Genomic DNA, 21,389 nt, shown 5'->3' with positions numbered 1-21,389 from the left:
TTTGCCAATATAAGTAAATGGATTACAAAAATTTACAACACAAACTAGCTTGTTTTTAGCAGCTGTGATTTTGTGAAAGTACCAGATATTTAGTATTAGTTCACTGTAACTTCCCCTCAGCTTTCTCAGCATCTGCTATTAAATGTCTCAGGGCTGCCTTTGGTATGTAAATCATCTATACCTCTTTATACTTTCATACTGAGTTTTAACTGATCAGTATAGATGTTTCTGTTTCAGTCGATTTTTGGAATGAAGTCTCAAGTAAAATGGTCCCATTTCCACTCTGATGTTTTTATAATTCTGATTATTGGATGAAAGAGCTGATAAAAAGTCTTTTCTATTCACCAATTTCCATCACTAATTTCTATTTTGCCTTATGTACTATGGTGGCATTTACAGCTGAAAGAAGCTGGTTTCACACCTTCTTAGAAGGGTGAATGAATGGCAAATTCTCATTAGACAACATTTTGCTGGCCTTGTAGTTGTAGACAGCAGTTTGTAATGGTCAAAGGCTTGTGTGTATTCATTTTCCTGTAAATAATTCTTGCCATTTTTCAATATCATCATCATCATTTGAATCCCCTCTAGGAAATAAAATCAAACCCACCCTTTAAAAATGTACCATACAATTATGCTGCTTTGCATACAGGATTAAAAAAATAACTTTGTTTTCTGCATGCTGTCTTCCCCAGAGGATCACTCAGGGGAGGTTGACAGATCAATAAGGTTTAATTATCATCAAAAAGCAGACAAGATAGATTTATTATATATCTATAATGAAATCAGTTTTCAATATAAAGAACTCTTTAAAAGGATATTCTACATTGGCAATAATGCATTATGATACTCAGAAGTTTTACCACTTATTTACTGTACAAGATTAGAAAAGAGATAATAAAAAAGTGAATTTTTTTGTAATGGAATTCGCTTTAAGATGCTGATTGCTCTTGATTCTTCTGCAGGCAAAATGGCTGTATTCCTGTATGACGTATGGCATTTGCTTTTATACTGATGTTCAAACATAGTGATTGGTTGATTCTTGCACTCACACTATTAAAAGCTAGTTCTTTAGTACACTGAATGATGCTACCATAAGTAAAATCACTTTCATTTGTTGCTACATAATTGTAGCTTCACTGTGTTTCCTTTTTCACAACTTTGTTAACTTTTCAGAGGGTTTTTTGGATTGGTGTTTTTTGTTTGTTTGTTTGTTTTCAGAAATATCCAAGATACTTTTTTCTTTAAATAACTGCACTGTTAATACTATGTTAGTTATTGTAACAGTATTCTTAATGCACAGAAATGAAGCATGTACATAAAATTATGACAAAGTGTATCATTCGTATACCAAAATATGATTATATCAGTAAGAGCTAGAAGTAAATATGTTATCATTTCAGCAGAGTATTTCTATTTAAATTGTCCAGGGTTTACATTACTACGCTAGTAATATGAGCCAAAATTGTACTGAACATTTCTGCTAAATAATAGTCTTCCTCAAGAAATTCACTCTGTAAAAGAATTAATGGTGAGATGATGCAAATAAGGGCATGGGAGAAAAAATGGTCAAAAAAAGAGTGTTTAAGTGGAGTGGCAGTGGCAGTTCTGAGCCAATAGACTTTTAAAGAATTATTTGAAATTTGTGAATTCAGTATATCCTGAATGTATATTCAGGCACACTAAAAAAAAACCCAAACAAAATCAAGAGAGGGTATCAGGAGCATAGGTCTGTCACATTAAAAAGCTGCCACATCAAAAGTCAGAGTTCTTTTCCTCTTCTATTCCACTCATGGTTGAGGGAAGAGTAGCAAGAGATGTTAGGAGACAGTATAATGGTACCTCTGTGACAAGTGACTCCACCTCTGATTTTGAGTCTTGGTGAACTGGGCAGGGCTGAGAGAAGACATGTGTGGGACAAGTGGTGACTGAGCAGATTTAACTGAGGTACACATGCAAGCTGAGGAAGTACTTGAAGAGAAATGGGATGTGATGACAAATATTTGCCATCATTGTTCATACATTATTTGTTCATTTTGATGGTCTTTTTTATGTATGTTGTAAGCTGCACTGTTCTAGAACTGACATTAATATGCATCTGGAGAAACTGGTACAGTCAAACTTAGGAAATTTAAAGCTAGTATGAAGAAAAATAATGACTACTAGGGCATCTGTCGCTTGTAAGGACCTTTCTGGAATGTAAACGGACAGTACCTTTCCCCCTGATTTAATAATTGCATAAACTCATGAACTTTAGCTGGACAAGTTCACACACACAAATAAAGGCGCTGGAAATCAGTTCTCTGCATGCAAATGCGATTAAAAAAAATGTATTAACATTACAGTCCCAGTCTCCAAAGGGGAGATTTCACCTCAGGAAAATAATGTATTGAATCTTCTTCTAGGGGAACCTAAAACTGACAAATAAGAAAAAAGTCTTTTAAATGTATGCCGGTAGTTTCAGTGTTAAAGTTTGCTGGATTTTCATATACACTACTTTTTCAGATTTTAGCTTTTTCTGTGGTGGGATGTATATTCACTTTTGTGTGCACAGTTAATGCCACTGCACATGGAAACTGGCATGTAGACGACACTTTATTTGCAGTTGGGTGATAGTTTATGTGTGTAATTCATAGTACTTGTTTGCAGAAATGTAGTGCCACAAACAGATGTGGCTTAATGTATTACAGTGAACCTCTAATGTTTGGTTTAATTCAGATAGTCTGAAGACGTACTGTTTTCTGTAATGGGCTCCTTTTTCTGTCCATCCATCACACCTGCAGATTTAGCTCTCCTATTATTTCTTACATGGGAGATCCAGTAATTTAGAATGGGAATTTGATATGGTTAATTTTACAAAGTTATTAATAGTTTTTCATTATGTTTTTCCTGAAGAACTGTGTCAGTAGGCACTGGCAGGTCCAAAAGGGATGCATAGATCTTTACTCTGCTGTTAATAAAGCTGTCAAGCTGCTTTTGAATTGATATAGGTAGTAGAGTATTTGCAACTAAGTGTAAAGGTCAATGGGTCAGAGGAGGTGTATCAACTGGGAGTTATATTTGAATATAGGAGTGAGTCAGTCGATATTTTGGGTGTATTCTCATGGCTTTTGTTTCTTTGAGTGGTTCTTCTGCAGCCATGCATATGCCATTTAGAGACCTTTATGGTAATTTGATATTTTGTACTTAATATCCTAGTAAAATACACACATAAAGTTCATGTTATCAGAAGGAACAGATATTGCTAATGCCTGGAAAATGTAATATTCTGTGTATTTTTTCAGACCTTTTTTTTAACGAGGATATGTCTGCTTGTACAAAAAGGTTAATTTCTGTCTTGCAAAGTGTATGCAGATGAGGAAAGAGCAGTCTGATGTTATTGTAAATTTATGAACTCTACCTACACAAAAAGTTCATCATCTTATTTTCCTGCTCTTGAAAGGGAACAGCTAGAAATGATAAGACATATTGAAATGAAGTTTCAGAGTTTCACACATGCCTAACAATGTTAAATCATTTTGCTTTCTCCATAGGATTTTAAGACAGTGCTGTCTTTCCCCCAGTACCCAGGGGAGTTTCTGCACCCTGTGGTATATGCATGTACTGCAGTTATGTTGTTGTGCCTGTTTGCTTCCATTATCACCTACATTGTCCATCACAGGTAAGAATTAAATTTTAAGCACTTGTGTGAAATGGTCAGCATTATACTGAGGTACTTCAATTTTTCCAACCTGCACTGAAAAGATAAATTAAAATGATCTGAATTACTGTTGGATAGTAATATCAGCAATGTGATTTACACCAGAGAAATCAAAAAAAGTTTGTCAGCCTTTCTCAAGCTGTTCCCAAGCTGTATCTTTGCTGAGTTTTATGTCTAAATGGTCTACACACTGTTCCTAAGATTTCTAACCTGACAATTCAATATAAAACCATGAGCACTATCAAATTGCTTTCCAGCAAATTCCAATTGAGCAGCACTTTGGAGAGCAATACACTGGTGGTATTGGCTTCTAAGATCAAATTTGGTTGAAAGACTGGTAACTGTCATTGGATAAAGGAAACTTTCTTTGACTTCTAAATCTTCTTGGGTTTAGAAAACTTGTGTTTTCCTTTGTATGAAAGATTTATATAAATGCCATTTTAACTACCTACTTCTGTTAAAGACCATTAGCAATTTAAAAGACTAGGAATGTATTGTACTGTAGAAGCTGCTAAATATTAATTAAGTGAACTAATGCAATGACTTCTGATCTTCAGCTTCCATTTAATTCTTTAGAGATGTCTTGTTCAAGTTCTGCATATCTGAAGCTATGCAATAAGCCTTTTGCTTTTATAAGTCTACTTTAAATGCTTAATTTGATGGAGGAAACTTTAAGTCAGTAGACCCTTTTCAGTAGACTCTTTATGATTTTTACCATTGATTTTACCTTTTTATCATTGATTTCAATGTTGTATAAATCAGACTCTGTCCTTTCGGTAGATTGCTAAGTAGGTGTTCAAGAATAAAAGAATTTAATTCTCTCATATTAAGCATTTTTTCCAAATCATAATTTTTGTAATAGATATGTTGGGTTTTAATTTTAAAATGTATTTTTTCAACAGCACAATCCGAATAAGCAGAAAAGGATGGCATATGCTTCTCAACTTTTGTTTCCATACTGCTCTTACATTTGCTGTTTTTGCTGGTGGCATCAATCGCATTAAATACCCAATTATATGTCAAGCTGTAAGTATCTGCCTTAGTAATTCTTACTAATAGAATGAAAACCTGAAACTGTATCTTTTAACATAATATTAATAGTTCTCTCTTTTCCGATATTGTTCCTGGATCTTAAGTTCTTCAGAGTAAGTCATCTTTATAAGCATGTCTTTTCAAGGCCAGCACTGGGAGCGTTCAGTGTTTGCTTGTCACCTGAGTTTCTGTGAGAGGCTGACTAATGCATTAACTTCTCTGCAGCTCAGATTTCCTTATTAAAAAAAAACCACCTGAAAATCATAATATTTCTCTGTTCAACAGGATAGCTGAAAACTATGATTCCCAAATATTTCTGTCCTTTCTGATCTTTGGATTGAACGTGTGGAACTAAAGTTACTGCTGCACTTTTGTAATACATATACCTTTTGCTGAGGGTGGCCCTGGCTTCACTGGGTGATGCCTAAATATACACTTTGGCAGCTTAATGTTTATAGTACAATTATGTCTTTTAATTACAACTCAAGCTAAGGAGACAAAGCAGACCAGTACACTTGCTATTTATGGACCCTTGTTTGCACTGCTGGACTACTTCACATCTCTTGCTTCATCCTTTCTGGAGATAAGATGCCATGAGATGCACAGAGAGGGCATGGCTTCAGCTGCTTTGAATGTAGAGGCTGAGTCTGTACAGTGTGTAAAGAGAGTCATTTCAGTCATCTTCTGTAATGCCTGATGAAGGCTTGTTGCAATTTGTTTTAAATATTTCTTCCTCTTGGATTTTGTAGAAGTGCTCCAGATCTCATGAATGTTGTTGGTATTTACCTGTAGTAAAGCACTTCGTTAAGCCAACAGTCTCCCAGATACTTTGCCTCTCACTAATCTGGTTCTTCTGATTGGCTTGAATGGGTGTAAACAGCAAGAGTCACCAGCCAACAGCAGAGTCACTGCCAAACTTGCATAACTAGTGTAAGAGTCATCACTCTAATTTTCAGTGAGATGCTTTGGAAGCCTTTTGTGTATATTTGTGCTTGACCATCAATAAACAGCACATGTAGATCTGTAACCACCTGTAACATTCTACATGCAAAGTCTACCTATGTATATTACATGGTATTCATTTAAATGACACAGTTGTCTACTAGCTTATTCTAAGTATCTCACAATATCTAGTGTATAGTGTCATAATTAATCTGTGAGTTCTAGCAAATTGAAATATCACCATATTACCATTGTCTTTATCTGCAGTTTGCAAGTGAGGGTAGTAGATTAGTTTGTAGGGCAGTCATGGCCGTGTAATTACATGATCACAAATAACCATCTGCTGTTACAGTCATTGTCTGGTTATTTACTTTGCAGATTGCATGGTAACAATGCAGTATTAATAGCAATAATGAAAAATTGATTGAGATAAATGAGTTATTAATAATCTGTTACGAGTAATACGTAAACTACAGGGGTATCTTCATAATATGCATTATCAGTGACAGCTGTTTCTTGCTATGGTATAGGGCCAGATCCTGACCTGCTGAGAAACACGCACACTTACAGAAACTGAATGGATCCATTCACATATGCCTTCTAATCAGTTTCATAAAGTTATTTATTTACCTGACGCCATGCTACCTCAACAGACAGTATCATCAGCAGTTAAAATACAGGAAAGATACAGGACATGCAAGACACACACAGTCCTCTGGTTCCTGGTAGAAATTGTCTGATATAATTAGGTAGGGCTAACAGATGCTGGTAAAAGAGGCTGAACAAATGTTCACTCTCAGAACATCGTAGCCCGTTCCAGACCCTTTCTTGCCTACTGACAGCAACGTTTTTCAAAATTCTGTGAGTCCCACTGCCTGTCTCCTGTGATAACCCTGAGAGGATTACTCTGTGAATTAATATTCAGGGTACCAACGCTAGGAGGGAGGGAGGTCAGACCTACTAATGGGTTTCCCAGAAAGCTCACATATTTGAACATTTCCTGTAGCTTGTATACGCAGTGGTGGGGTGAACAGCACTCCTTTTCTCCTGTATATGGAATATAGGAATTCTTTAAATTACTCAGCCTAATGAAAGTTATGTTTATATAGCTAGTTTGGGCTTGTGTGTCCCTCAAGTCTAAGTTTTTGTCTCTTTCTCTTTTTTCTTTTTTTTTTTTTTTTTTTTCAGTTCTGGAAAAAAAACTGGTATTAGGGTTTAAAAATATATTTGTGAAAATATTACTGCTTCAAGCAGCACTAAAATATTAGTTATACTCCATGTGTAACACCGTTAGTGTTGCTATAGCACAGGTATCTTTTCATCTGCGACAATTCAAAACACAGCCTTACCCTCCAGCAATGTAGTTTGCACTTTGTTTCCTGAGTGCCTAGGGGAATATTCCAAGTGCAAGCATTTTCTGACCTAATCACTGAAATGTGGTGTCAAAGCCAGGGAACCTCCACCTTTCTTATTGTAATTATCCCTAAAACTTTCACAAGCAAATTTCACTGAAACATCCTTACTCAAGTGAAATAATAGACTGAGTTAATTTTTAGCCTTCATAATTAACCAAAAAAGGTGGTTCTAAAATAACTTCATTTGGATCATCTTCTCCCTCTAAATGAGGTGTCCCAGGCTAATTTTAAGCAGCAGGAAATAATGCTATGGAAATGGACCCATTTTCTGTGATAGATAGCTGGAAGAACCTTCATATTCCCTTTAAGGCAAAGTAATTACACACAAAAAAAAGTGTTTTCAGAGAAGGTAAGATATTTATTTTTATCTGGAATCTAAAAATCTAAAACTCCCTTTTAAACCTGCATACCTATTTCAGAGATGATTTTGTATAGACAGTCTCACTTGCGTATGTGCTATGCAGTCTTTATGATTTATAAAGAAAACTGATGTTAGAGTGCTGGTCTGGAAGAGTGGATTTCTTCTTCACAGATTTCCTGTGTGAATGAGGTTGTATCTACAGACTGTTTAGATTACCCACGAATCTGATTCTGAGTGTCACTGAATGCTGGCTGTTGATGTAGAATCCAGAGTCTTGAGATTATGGCAAAATCGTTCATGCAAGGCAAAGTTGTGTTAGGAACAGCAGAATAGGATTAATCAGAGCCAGTACACTAGCCAGAAAGGTGCTTAAGTGAGCCAGGGGATGATGTAATCAGCCCCTTCCATCTCCCAGAGTTGGGGTCTCAGATTTCTTTCCTTTAAAGGGCAGAAGGAGGTTTATTCCTTTCATGTAAGGAATGAGACAGAAGGAGACACAACTGTAGCTGGGCCACTCCCCGTGTGTGGAAGGCATTGGTTCTGTACTCTCAGTCTGAAAAATTTCAGTCTCATGGCCCCTACTTTCCAGGAGAGTATGATAGCCATGAGGCTATGGATGCTAGGGGATGAAATCGTCAGTTCAGCATGTTGAAGTGTGAAGAATAGGCTTAGGGGCACAAGAACCAGGAGACAGAAAAGTTAGGGAGTGAAACAGAATCATATCCTAGGGGCCAGTCACTGAGTGGCATGATCACTTGGATCACATCTCCCAGCACCTCCTATGTGGTTTATGAAATAAAAGCTTCCATGTAAGACTTGGTAAGGCTCAGATCTTTGTTCTCCCTTATGAGTGTCATACGTGAAGCTGCTTGTGAATTCCTTTCTGTGGGGCAGTAATTCTTCAGCAAGAAAGGCAAAGCCCGTTCTATACTAGCCAGTAGCCTAGAAGTTAGACTACTACCATTGGAAGTCCGAAATTTGGATTTGAATCCTGTTAAACTAAGGGGGTCCTAGAGCTATGCACCACATCTTGGGTAGGAGCTGTAGATACAAAAATATTATAGAAAGAGGAGGAAAAGAGCAGTTCTTTCTGCTCTAGCTATATATTTTTGATTTTGAAAGAATGGGTGTAAAATTAATGTACTGTGATCAAGTTTGCCAGTTAGGGTGTCTCAAGCAAAGAATGCCATTTAAGAGCTCTTGAGTAGTCTTTGGTGAGAAAGGTGCTGCATTGTTCAGCTCTGCTGAGACAGGAACAGAGCTAGTCATATGCATAAGCAAGACTTTAGGTGGCTGGAAACTTTACTAGCACCAACCTATGATGTCTAAAGACTTTGCACACTATGGAGTTAGATGTGCATGCTGAAGATTGTCCTTCTTGGTTTCAGGTACCTGATTTGTGGGTCTCAACTTGCTCTAAATTTTCTACCTGTGAAGGGAGCACAGGGTTGTTCTAAGGCTAAATGTTTTAAGATCATTAAATATTCATATCCAGTGGTGTTATAGACTGCAGAGAAATTCCTGAATCCCTTCATCTCACTGAAAAGAATCACTTTCAGTGCAGGATTAGCAGTGTAATTGGAATGTCAGTGCATAACCATATCCTCCTTTAAATAGAAGTGGCTGAAGAAGGACAATCTTATCTGAAATATGATTACCTTTTAAAAAAAGAAATGAAATTAAAAACTAGGGGAAAACAAAGAAATTCGTGTGCAAGTTAAAGCTGATCAAGAGAGCTTTTTGTGCCAAAATGCTTGCATAAATGTGTATTCTGGTCATTACCATGGTAACTGCAAGTTATGGAACTTAAGTTACCTCTAAGGTACTGAAATTTATTGAAGGGGCACATACAGACAGCACCTTCTTACTGTAGAAAAGCGTAATCTTCTATTCAGTAGGCTGGTGCTTATTCCCAAAGATGAGTTCTAAGAATACGGGACATGGAAAAATGAGTCCAAGGAAACAAGAAAATTTTCACCATATAACTGTGGTTATTAAATAGCTTTAGCTGCAGTGCTGTCTTAAATGCATGTGTCCTGACAGTTCTTTGTGTACCATTTGGCCTGTCAGTGGAAAACCTTCTTACCAATACAGGTCATCACTTTCGTATATTCAATCATAATCCTTTGTTCTGTGTGGAAAACTTGATGCTTCCCACAAGATTCTATGTGAAATACAAAAGTTCTTGTTATAGTGAAAATAGTTTTAAGTGTACACTTGGGTATTTAATTTATGTCTATTTATTGGCCTTTTAAGCTTTACAGAGGCACAAATCCAGTAACAAGATATACACAGATAAATTTGTACCCCGGACCTTTGTTGCATAAACCTAAGGTTTATATTTGCCAACAGAGTTAAGTGAGAGTTTACTGAACAAAACTATCTTTGTCCTGTTTCCCTTTCTGTTGAGCCTTGTCTTCCCCTTTCATGTCATGTGTTGGTAGCTCAGATGTCTTCCTAGCTTAAGAGAGCTAGGAAGAGGTGGTCCCACTGAAGGGGACAAAAGAGCATGCAGCCACAGCCCCTAAGTGCAACAGTAAGGAAAATGCATCTCCATGCATGACTGATGTCAGTGTGGAGATATGGGGAAGGAAGAGGCAGAGAGCAAAGGCCACCACTTTGAAACACTGAATTTTCAAGATGAGGTGTGACAAACATTTCTTTACTGATTATTATTAGTGGATGAATAAGAGCAAAATTCTAGTCCAGAAAGCATATTTTGTGATGAGAAGTGAGAAACAAAATCATCGTGACACAGAGCAAAGGGTATGCTTTTCTTTGGAATTTAGCATAACAGCCCAGTACACCCTTCCAAATTCCACATTTTTGTTGTGTTATATATGTTTTATCTCCAGATTGTCACCATTGTCCTTTGAATCTGTCAGTCATGAGGAGGTCCTGTATCATCAGGATATATCCTCTTTTCCTTTAAGCAAGAAATGCAAATATTTTTTTTTGAGAGAGAGAGAAAGAGGCATATTATTGAAGAGTTAGAACAGAAGATGATAACACTTCTGTCTCTTGTCCATGTTTGTTTGATTTGTCCATGTATCAGAAGGAACTAAGTTGCTGAAGTACTAGCACACTGAAGAAAAGTAACGTGACTAAGGTGTGGCATAGCAATGATGTTTTCAGTTCAGTTGCCTCCTGAAAATTTCAATAAAATTGTTTTATTGGACTATTTTTAGGAATCTCATTCTTCACTTAAGTGGCTGATTATTCTGTATATATGGCCATATATGTTGCCAAATTTCACATGTAAGTGCCTTCTGACATGGAATTCATCCCTGCTGTTCATATTCTTATAGACTCTTTGGCACACTTGCATAGAATAATTACAGAATATATAGTAGCAGTGCTATAGTGAAATGAGAAAGAGGTTATGAACCAAATCCCTAGAATTTTTCCAGTTCTTTCTCATGGTTCCCACCTCCTTTTTCTCTCCCTTTCTTCTCACCCTCTTCTTCCTCCCGCCTTACTCTTTCACTCCCCCCTCAGCTCATAGTCATATTCACTGAGTCCCTACAGAAATGCTGCAAGCTGCATATGAACTAAGTCCAGACAGCACTAGCCACTGAACTGGCAATGTCTGCCAGCTGATGGTACAAAGTTGTCTCATTCTCTTATTTCTGCTTCTTTTACCTCAAGCGACAACAGCTATGAAGGCTTTATATTCCTTTCTCTAATCTGTCAGACAAGTCCCAGAGAAAATTACAAAGGGTTTCTGTTGATGGTATTTGCTGCTATCTTCAAGTTTTGTGCTACATTACTAAATATAAACAAATTTCATGGAGTTTTTTCCTTTACCCATCAATTATTTTAAGTTGAGCAAAAATGAACACTGGTTCAAATAAATCATTATAATAGATTTGTGTTAGCTTTATTCAGGAATTCTCTGTATTCCTTAAAGATTTATATGCTTTCCAATTATAGCAATATTTTACTTCTCACTGCAAAATGTCAGGTTATTGCTTCAAAGGTAACCTCATTTTATATAATCAGATGGAGACTTAGCTGATGTAATAAAGCACTGGAGATTGGATAAAATTCCAATTACTGTTTCCATAGCAATTAATAACAATTACTAACATAACAAAGATGTTAGTATTTTAGAGGTGTTTGTACTTTATTTTACTTTCAGTGATAAACAAAACGGTTTCTTGGGGACAAAATGATAATAACACTATTGAGAGTTTGTATTTCCTTTTAAGGGAGGATGCCAAGATCTGTCATTTAATTTTAAAAATTGTATAGCCAAGTTTATAAGTTCCTTAAAATATGTCTGAAAATAATCTGGTTTTAGGCAAATAGCACTGATCCCATTACAAGAAGTCAACCTTGGCTATATGCAGCTGAGAGGGAACTACAGCAGGATATTCCTGAAAAATGAAAGGAAATAGTAGCATAATAGCAAGCAAAAATGCTGATCTCTCATTCATTTTTAAATTGCATTGTCATGATAAGCTAACGAGGCTTGCAATACAAACTAACCTTTGCATCACTTTAAATCCAGGTGTAAATAGTTGTCATTAATCAGATTCTTAGAAAACAAATGTCTTTACTGTTTTGGTTTTGTAACATACCTTCTGGTATCACAGATATTATCTATGATAGATTAAATAACTGATTCTGTCTGCTTTTTAGAAGTGTATTCCCTGGTGAGAAATAACCGGAGAGAAAGAAAAAATTAATGCACTTACAAATTAAGTTAAAAAAACCTGTTTGCTTGTACAGTTATGCAGTAAGATTCTTCTAAAACTCTTGTTTTACTCATCCATTTACTGACTTGTTTAACCATCCACTCTTTTCTTAGGTTGGTATAGTACTACATTATTCTACACTCTCTACTATGCTATGGATTGGAGTAACTGCCAGGAATATTTATAAGCAAGTCACGAAAAAACCTCAGCCATGCCAAAACAGTGACCAACCATCTTATCCAAAGCAACCACTACTCAGGTATGGAATATTAGCTATATTATTTTTTTTTAATGTATTCCTAAAACAGAAATTTTAAACAACCTCTCACTTTTATTTCTGTATTCTTTACTTTTTACAGACTATAAATAGGATCCATAAAGAACTGAGTCACTTTGGTGTATGTAAAAATTTGAATATATATTGTATGCTAATAGTTAACTCTACTTGGGAGATGGAAACATGCAGAACTGGTATTGGCTAGGTTCAGATACCTTTATCTGAACAGGATCAATTAAAATGTTTCTGTTGGTTTCTTATGGAGGAGAAAACCCTGGCTTGCTTCTGGGTTAAGGCATTATTTAATCATCAGAAACTACGCTATGATGACTCTCCCTTTACCCTTATCTATTCTGCTGTAAATCTTGCCCACACTTGTATTGATTGCCTAGTAACCTGATAGCAACCTTCCTCATTCCACATCAGAGATCTAATGCTATTACAGGAGCAACTTAAAGTCTGGACTTCCCGTCAGATTTCTAGATCGAGCAAACTAACCTGTCTCTGACAGCATGGCAGGTGTAATGCAGTAAGAATTTTAATGAGATGCCTAAGAGATGCTGAAACTTCAAGCCAAAATAGTCAGCCTGCACAGAAAAAAACCCTAATTTACCACAAACTAGGATTGACAACCAAAGGCATGAGACTCTTTTTTTACTTCAGCTGTCAAAAAGTTAGGTATTAGCCAAAGTTATCTAGTGTCCCTGTATAGATTTTGGAGGGACACTGTGACAGAGAGGAACTTCCAGAGGAAAATTCCTTCTCTCTTGGATGTTTGTGTGAGGACAGGATGAATTGTCTTATGGAGGTGCCTCTCTTTCCCCACAGATCATGGAAAAACTTGAATGGTCAATTTAGATTAAAGACCTCAGTTTTATAGTGAAGGACAGGAAATACGAATTCTATTTTTTATGGCTTTACTGTGAAAAAATCAGATTAGTGTATTCTTTTAAATAGACTTAGCTTATATTATTTTGAACACAAAATGTTTATTAAGTAACATTTATAGATGGCTGCATGAGGTTGTCACAACTTGTTAAAAGTCTGTAGGAAGATGAATTGCATTTTGCTCTCTGATTCTGCTGAGTGAAATCTTTATTACCACAATTAGTTTTCTGCTTTTTAAAACATTTTCTTTCTAGAGATGAAATTGATTAAAGTTAACATAAAATTTGTATAGTGAAGAGCCATATTGAACATTAGGTGTAAAGAGGAGGATGTACTTTCACTTAGAGTGCCCGACTTTGCTAATCCATGATTTACTATACCATTCTTCACAGATGAGAATTTTACTTTCAGTTACTAGCTCGTGGCAAAATGAATTATTGCCAATTTTCAAATGCAGCAGTGTGGCTATTAAGGTAGAAAATTATTACAGGTTAAATAGACCCAGCATAGTGTATGTTCTTCAAATTCAAATCTTGTTTGAGTTGGAAAACAATAGACAGGTTACAGAAAACATTACTCTAATTAGAATCTTTGTTGTACCAGTCACGTTGAGGTTCTCAGACAGTGAAAATAAACAGTAGATAATTTAAGTTTAGTAATAGAAATTATAAACCTCCTTTTAGCTGTGAGAGAACACGAGTGTTATTGTTTAATAGCTAAGTACAATGATTCTAAGTTATTTTTCTCACTCAGGGCACCATATGTCCTAGAGACACAGGCACTAAAATGTCTAATATGATTTCATAATGGTTAGTACTAGATTCAAAGTAGTAAGGATCAATTTCATTTCATGTAGAAAATGGGCATGGTATATGGAAAATGAAAAAATTGCTTTACGCAAGAAAATGCCAAACTCATAATTAGTAATTCTTGTTCTTTTAGAATGATAATGATCATTTTTATGGGCATTTTAATTTTCCTGGTTTTAATAAAATTAAAATCAGAATTATTCTGTATCATAATATTTCCATAAAATCCATTTAAGATGCTTATATTTCAGTGTAATCATTTATAAGAAATGTTTTAACTAGATGGTGGTGTTGTATCTATGAGCTGATGCAAGCCTTTATACATACTGTGCCTCAGGTACATAAAAGAGAACATCGCAGTTTGTCCAGGTCTGGGTTTGGGTGAGGGAGTGTTAATTTTTGTTTCCGTTTGACACCAGTAGATAACTAAATTATATAAAGTTTGTTCAAATGGAGATTGAGTTAAGCTTTTTTGTATGTCAGGACCACCAGTGCTAGGAAGCATATAATACAGTCTGCAAGACACTTTTAAACAAGAGGTAGTTTGTCAGTAATCCCTGTTGATAGACCTAGTTTGACTTGTGTTCAGGTTTTGTTGAACACAAATACATGAATGTTCTTGGCAAGAGCTGTACACTTTGCTGTTCTCCTTCAGTCTTTTCTGGTAATGGATGTACATGATAGACTGGGTTTCCAGTTCACATATGAGTGTTTTTGTATTCCTTGTATATGTACTTGCTGTATGAGACGTACGGATATCTTTCGTGAGTCAGTAACTGGGGCTACTGCCAAAAATCAATACACAAATCTATGACATGGAATTTACCAAAAAATGATAAAAATTCTCACCACGTTTTTTTCAAGAGCTTGATCCGCTCTAGAAGTAGCTGAAATGGTGAAAATAAATACCAAAATATCTAAAACGAGACCCTACCTGTCAGTAGAAAAGGGCTTTTACATGTAACATTTGCTTCAGTTTCTCTGCCTGCTATTTGCATGTTCATCTGCAGAAGTAAAACAAATGAGGTACACTTGATTTTTTCCTCCCAGCTTTCCTTGAGCTGTGGCAAGATGTATCCTATTACATAAAACTGGTTTTCTCTGTTCTAGATACAGCGATCAAACTTGAAATCTTTTTGCAGTGTAATTTTACTGAAACTTGTTCTTCATGGTGATACGATTTTGAATATTGCCTCTTTTTATACATTAATCATTTATTATATGATACATTATGTATGTTAAACATTATACACTATATATATTTTATTATATATATTATACAGAATCTATTATCTGTTAATTATAGAGTTGAAGCTCTTGGGGCCTATCACTTTAACTGGAACCAACTGTAACATTCTGGCATTTTTCACTAAATGTGCCTGGATGCTAGTGAGGTGGATCAAATTAATGCATCATTGAATTTTGTGTATTGAAATGCTGAACCCTAGCACTTCAATAGATAATGAAATTACTTCCTGTAAAATATACTCTCTGGTATTCTTAACAGAAATAAATAATTCTATATGTTCATCCTCCATGGGCATTTGTTAAACCTGGCAGAGTTTGACTTCTGAGTCATCTGAAGTCAGGTTTTGCCAGCAAAGACAAAGGGGCATGCAAGATTCAGCTATTACTTGCAATGTACAAAACTTATCAGCCCAAGCTGAGGCACAGGTAGTATTAATGTTTTTATACCTGATACGTGCATGCTTATTTCATGTGATGCTCTGTGCACATACAGATTAGACAGGAGCACAGACCAAGCAGAAAATATTTCTGAAAGATATTCTGTTAAAATCATTCCTTTCCAGAAAGACAGAAAAAAAATTAGACTACTATCATTTTTAATACGATAATGACTGAGCACAATTACACTTTAAACATTTAAAATAAAATTAAATAAGCTGCCAGCTGAGCCAGAGATTGGTGTTAAGGAGACAGATAATTAAGTTACCTTTTATCTCAGGGTTAACTACAAATATGTCTCCTAATTTCCTCCATCCTCTTTTATTCAACAAATATCTTGCAAGATAACTAATATGGCAAACTTCAGATTACAGAAAGTCCAATATGCTATATCTGTCATGAAAAAACATCAATGTGCATACATAAGGCTGCAGAATCAACTGCAAAGTGGATAACAGGTGATGTCACTGTCTCTGCTAAACTTCATCTTGTTTATCATTTAATATATCTTGATAAGTTTTTTAAAAGGATCTTACTAAAATTTTGGGGCTTCTAGGAAAAGTACCTCATGCAGTGCCTTAGAAAAATTGTATATCTAGCTGCAGTAGCAATTTAGGAATGGATTGTGTGTCCTTCCCTTTGTATTCAAAGTACTAGGCTTAGTACTGTGGCTATTAAAAATGAACATAGAGAATTTTGGGAAGATCATAACTCAGGCTAATTAAATCAGTTTTCAGCAGCACACTCAGAGCACCTACAGTTAATACCACTGACATCAATTCCATTCTCTTATTGTTTTCAACTTTAAATAATTTTAAAAGTTAAGAATCATTTTTAGAATGAGAAAGCTGTTTGCATATTTCATATATTTTTTAATGTCTTAACTGTTTATAGAAACTGTCCTTTAACTTGCACAGAGAACAGACCTAGAAATAGTAGGTGAGAACTGAAGTGGTTCAGTTGAACTGTAATATCTGCTAACAGATGCGTACGTGTGTGTGTGTGTGTGTCTGCTATTCTGTATCAGGTTCTATGTGGGCAAGTTTCTGTACATCATCCATACACTTCCAGAGTACTGAGTGATGTCTTAGAAGCAGCAACAACAGGGGTCTTCCTTGTGAGCTATGCTTGCGGTGTAGCAATAACTAACAACCTACACCCTGATCACATGGATGTGCAAGATGCGATAGTGCTCCACTTGCATCCCCCCCCCCCCCCCTCCTGTAAAAGTGGCAGCAGGTCTGCAGTGTCATTCCCTGGCTCATTTCTCTCAGGTTCCTAAACATTCATCAGTAGTATCCAGCTAAACAGTAGCTAAGTGTCTTTGTGACACTGAAACGTGTTAAATTCTTTCACTGCAAAGAGGAGAAACCTTGCTAAAGTTTCAAATCCAGGAAAACCCTCTCCTTTGTTTTGTGTCAACCAGTCCTTTAATGAGCAACTCTTGTCTTGCAGTAAGGAGATTTTACAGGCTTGCATGATACCACAGGGGTCATGGCATCTGCTTAGTGCTTGGCTCACAATGTTAACCCTGCTTGTCTTGGGATGAACATTTGGATGCTTGATCTGAATTCAGACAAGCTGGAAACCCAACTCATGGACACAAATGGATCTATTGCTATGTACTGCTGCATTTGCCTAACTGCAGGTCCAAAGAGCGCCTGGCTGGAAGTGTTGTGACTTCCATTATAAACTGATGATGTGGCAATTTTTACAGAATAAGTTACCAATAAAGCAGGCTATTTCCTGAATTTGAGTTGCACACAACAATATTCATGATGTCATTGAAAATTGGCACATGGTGATTTTGCACCACAATGGAGGTACTAAAAACACTTCAGTTATAAAGACTAAAGAATTCTTATATTTATTTTTTTAAAGAATGATTATGTCCTTTACCAGAGAAAAACTCTAGAATAAAAAGAACTAATGGTTTCTAATATTTCTGAGGTTGAAAAGGTCTTCAGGAAATGATCTTTGTTACTCTTGGGATCTAGAAAATTTTCCCTATCAGTTATAACAAGTTGGCTATAATTTATTGCAGCATAATAGCAGTGTAATGGGTGATCAAAATTTGACCATGATAACAAATTCTCTATTAAACATCAAGTTTGCCAAATATGTCGTGTCATTTTCTTGGCCATGTTCTTTTCTGGATCTTGAGTGTGAATCATATGAAGTGACTGAATTTACATTCTGACAGACACAGACATTACTTGCCCCCTTGACACCAGCAGCTCTGAAATGCAGTTAAGTTCTACTGCATTTTTCATTAGCACTGGCTCTCACAAATTCACATCTTCTAGTATCAAACAGTGATTGAGAGAGAGGGAGAGAGAAAGAGGTCAGATGAAAAGAATCAATTACAGTCCATTGTTTTCTTCTTTATGGTATGCCCTTAAATATTAATTCCTCTAATCTTGATCCATGGAAGCCGATTTTTCCTTCCCACAGTGAACATACCAAACCTCTGTAAAGTTTAAATTTAGGCCTGATTATCCCAAGGGATTATCTGCCTTTTCCTTATCAACCATCTGTGGTTTGTATATGTTGAAATAAATGGGAAATGCCACAGGGCAGAATTCTTGGAAGCCCTGAGGAGATCTCTGTAGTTCAGGCTTTACTATTAGAATAGACACAGTTCTGTCTTTGGAGAGTGAGCGGAAGTGATGTCTCCCTGCGAGCAAGGTTTTCACCAGTTGGATGAACCATGGTACAGTAAGGCAACAGTCCCACTGAAAATCTACTATACCATGCTCAGGGAATTTGGCTGTAATTTAAATACTTAGTTGCATTCTTTGCTTGGGGGACAGAATATTTTGATGTGGGCAGGGACAGTCGTCAGAGAGTTTAACTAATGTCTCTCATATCATTATCAATGCTTCTTATTTTAGTTATTGGAAGTTAAGACTAGAATATTGTCTTTTCCAATGTATATTTTTAGATCATTTTCAAATTGTGCTGTAATTAGTTTGATTCATTATTGAATAATGAAGTTTTTGCAGTCCTCATATATTCACAAGGCTGCTTGTAGCCTCAATACCCTAAGTTCCTAAAAAGAACATAGAGTGCAACAGCTGCTTTCATGCATATTATCTGCAAATCACTATTCCCATATTTCTTGTTTTAATATTTATCATGTTTCCCAAGGAGAAAGGCCATATTGCTGAAATACCACTTTTAAAATTTTGTATTTGATAAAAATTGAACAGAAGAGAAGTCATGTTTTCCTTCCAGCTATTGTTTTAGTTTTATTCACCAAAATAAGGCTTATATTCAACATCAAAATAAGCTAGTATATTATTTTACTGGATATTAAAATAATTTAAGGATAAGAGGCATTTCAAAATTTTTGTTTAATTATAGAGCTAACTTTTGAACAATGCTGTATTCTGAAGACAATTTTAATTGTACCACTTTAACTTAAGCAGTACCACTATGTCATGGTTTAACCCCAGCCAGCAACTAAGCACCACGCAGCCGCTCACTCCCCAACCCCCCCCCCCCCCCCCAGTGGGATGAGGGAGAAAATCGGGAAAAGAAGTAAAACACGTGGGTTGAGATAAGAACAGTTTAATAGAATAGAAAAGAAGAAACTAATAATGATAACACTAATAAAATGACAACAGTAATAATAAAAGGATTGGAATGTACAAATGATGTTCAGTGCAATTGCTCACCACCTGCCGATCAATGCCCAATTAGTCCCTGAGCGGCGATCCCCTGCCCCCACTCCCCCCAGTTTATATACTAGATGTGATGTCACATGGTGTGGAATACCCTGTTGGCCAGTTTGGGTCAGGTGCCCTGGCTCTGTCCCATTCCCAACTTCTTGTGCTGGCAAAAAAAAATCATTGTTATGGCAAAGATGCTGCCACCTGAGGTGTAAAAGCTAGAGGTACCAAAAAAGAGAAGCCTAAGAACAAAACAGGCAGTTTAAGTCTGTTCATCATTAGTGAGATGGGGAGAGAGGACTGCAGAACCTAAAGGTGCCTGGAAGTTGGTTTGATACTTTAGGGACATACTGGTATTACAAGCTATTTAACATGATCACTCTTAAAAGGCTGATATATGGTCAAATGGAGTCATGGATTATAGCCAGAGCCATGTTATTGCTAGCTAGAAATGTAACTGAAAGATCTGCAGTAGAAAAGGGTATCAAATGGTGATAAGGGAAACATTTTCATGAATTCTTCTTATTCAATTTCAGCCTGAAGCTAAGTGCATTTCCATTATATGGGGGGAAATTATCTTAGGTCAAAGAGAATGTTTAATTCAGCTTTGAATTAATTGTTCCACACAAGAACATTTTCAGTAAAGCCAAATTATTAAAATATTAAGGAGATTCAAGTGCCAATATATTGTCAGTGGTACCCTGAGAAAGCTGTTGCACTTTGCATAGGCCACGTAAATATTCATTGTAGATGGCATTGGATTTCCAGTGTATGGTGTCATAGCATGGAGGTATTTTCCTGCCTACCCTGAATCAAACAGGAGAAGTGATTATAACTTCACTTCCCCACCTTCAAGGTGAGTGACTGAATTATTATGTTGTTAGGGGCAAGATGGTCAGAGAGCCACCTGCTTTACTTTTAATTTCACTTCATCTGGCTTGTGAATCAAGACTCAGACTGGAAGTATTTCAAAAGTTTGTTCTCATTTCCTAGTTGGCAAAATTATTCTTCAAATCTGACCTGAATGCACTATCAAATGCTTTAAGAGAAAGATGCCTGGAACAGAGGTGCCTCCTTGATTTGATCTTATTTCAAGAGCATGTTATTATCAAAGTAGAAAATGGATTTTTTTACTGCTGTAGCTTCATTAGCCAAGGTACAGGCGAGATACACATGATGTTGATGCTTTCCACAGTAGAAATCCAATAATACCAAATCTTTAAGATGTTGAGGTAGAAGATGAAGTTTTATTGTCTTTGTTTAAAGAACAGGGTCTGAGCTACTTAGTACAGATGAAAAGAAATGGCTTATGGTTATTGCAAAAGAAACGTATGTCAACTCATTACTTACTTGTAAACAAGCTATTAAGTAGCATAGCAAGTCACATATCAAGACCCATTCAACTGAAACTCTCCCCAGTTCTAATGCTATTGACAAACATAACCAAAAAGAAGAAAATTACAACATCTGACTGATACCTAGTCATTTAATGAGGGAATGACAGTGTCGGGACTTAGAAATTTTACCTGCATGAGTTATGGCATTTGCAAGCTTGCAAAATTGTGAGCTTCAGGGAGATTTATGATGATTCCTCTGACATTTTCAGGTTTGAAAGGCTGTAACTGCGACATGCTGATCTGCAGAACTGTATTAGGTTGAATTTTCATCTGCTTTAATCATCAGTTCACATCTAGGTATTTCCTGGAAATTGAGAACTCTTGTAACACTATTCCTTGACTCAACACTTGCTAGAATTCGAGGTAGTCATATAAATAATTGTAGATGATAAGTTAGAGGGTGGGGTGAGCTTGATAGAATGCTCTATGTTTTGATATGCTGCTCCAGGCAAAATGTAAAATGCTGATTGGAAATTTTGCAAGTTCTAAAAATCCTTGAAGATAATATATT

The 21,389-nt window shown here is 36.1% G+C and overlaps 1 protein-coding gene across 2 annotated transcripts in view; it reads left to right on the top strand.

The window, feature by feature from the left end:
- Window positions 1-21,389, top strand: part of ADGRA1 (adhesion G protein-coupled receptor A1) — a 290,403-nt gene that overhangs the window by 242,059 nt on the left and 26,955 nt on the right. For both annotated transcript variants that reach the window (XM_049810494.1, XM_049810495.1), the window contains 3 exons: window positions 3,531-3,658; window positions 4,600-4,723; window positions 12,261-12,406. In XM_049810494.1, coding sequence (XP_049666451.1) covers window positions 3,531-3,658; window positions 4,600-4,723; window positions 12,261-12,406 — 398 coding nt within the window. The remainder of the gene's footprint in view (window positions 1-3,530; window positions 3,659-4,599; window positions 4,724-12,260; window positions 12,407-21,389) is intronic.

The sequence above is a fragment of the Accipiter gentilis genome, chromosome 9 (genome assembly GCF_929443795.1).
Source record: "Accipiter gentilis chromosome 9, bAccGen1.1, whole genome shotgun sequence".
Lineage (NCBI taxonomy): Eukaryota > Metazoa > Chordata > Aves > Accipitriformes > Accipitridae > Astur > Astur gentilis.
Note: the sequence above shows the minus strand (reverse complement) of the source record. Positions and strands in the feature narration are given on the sequence as shown.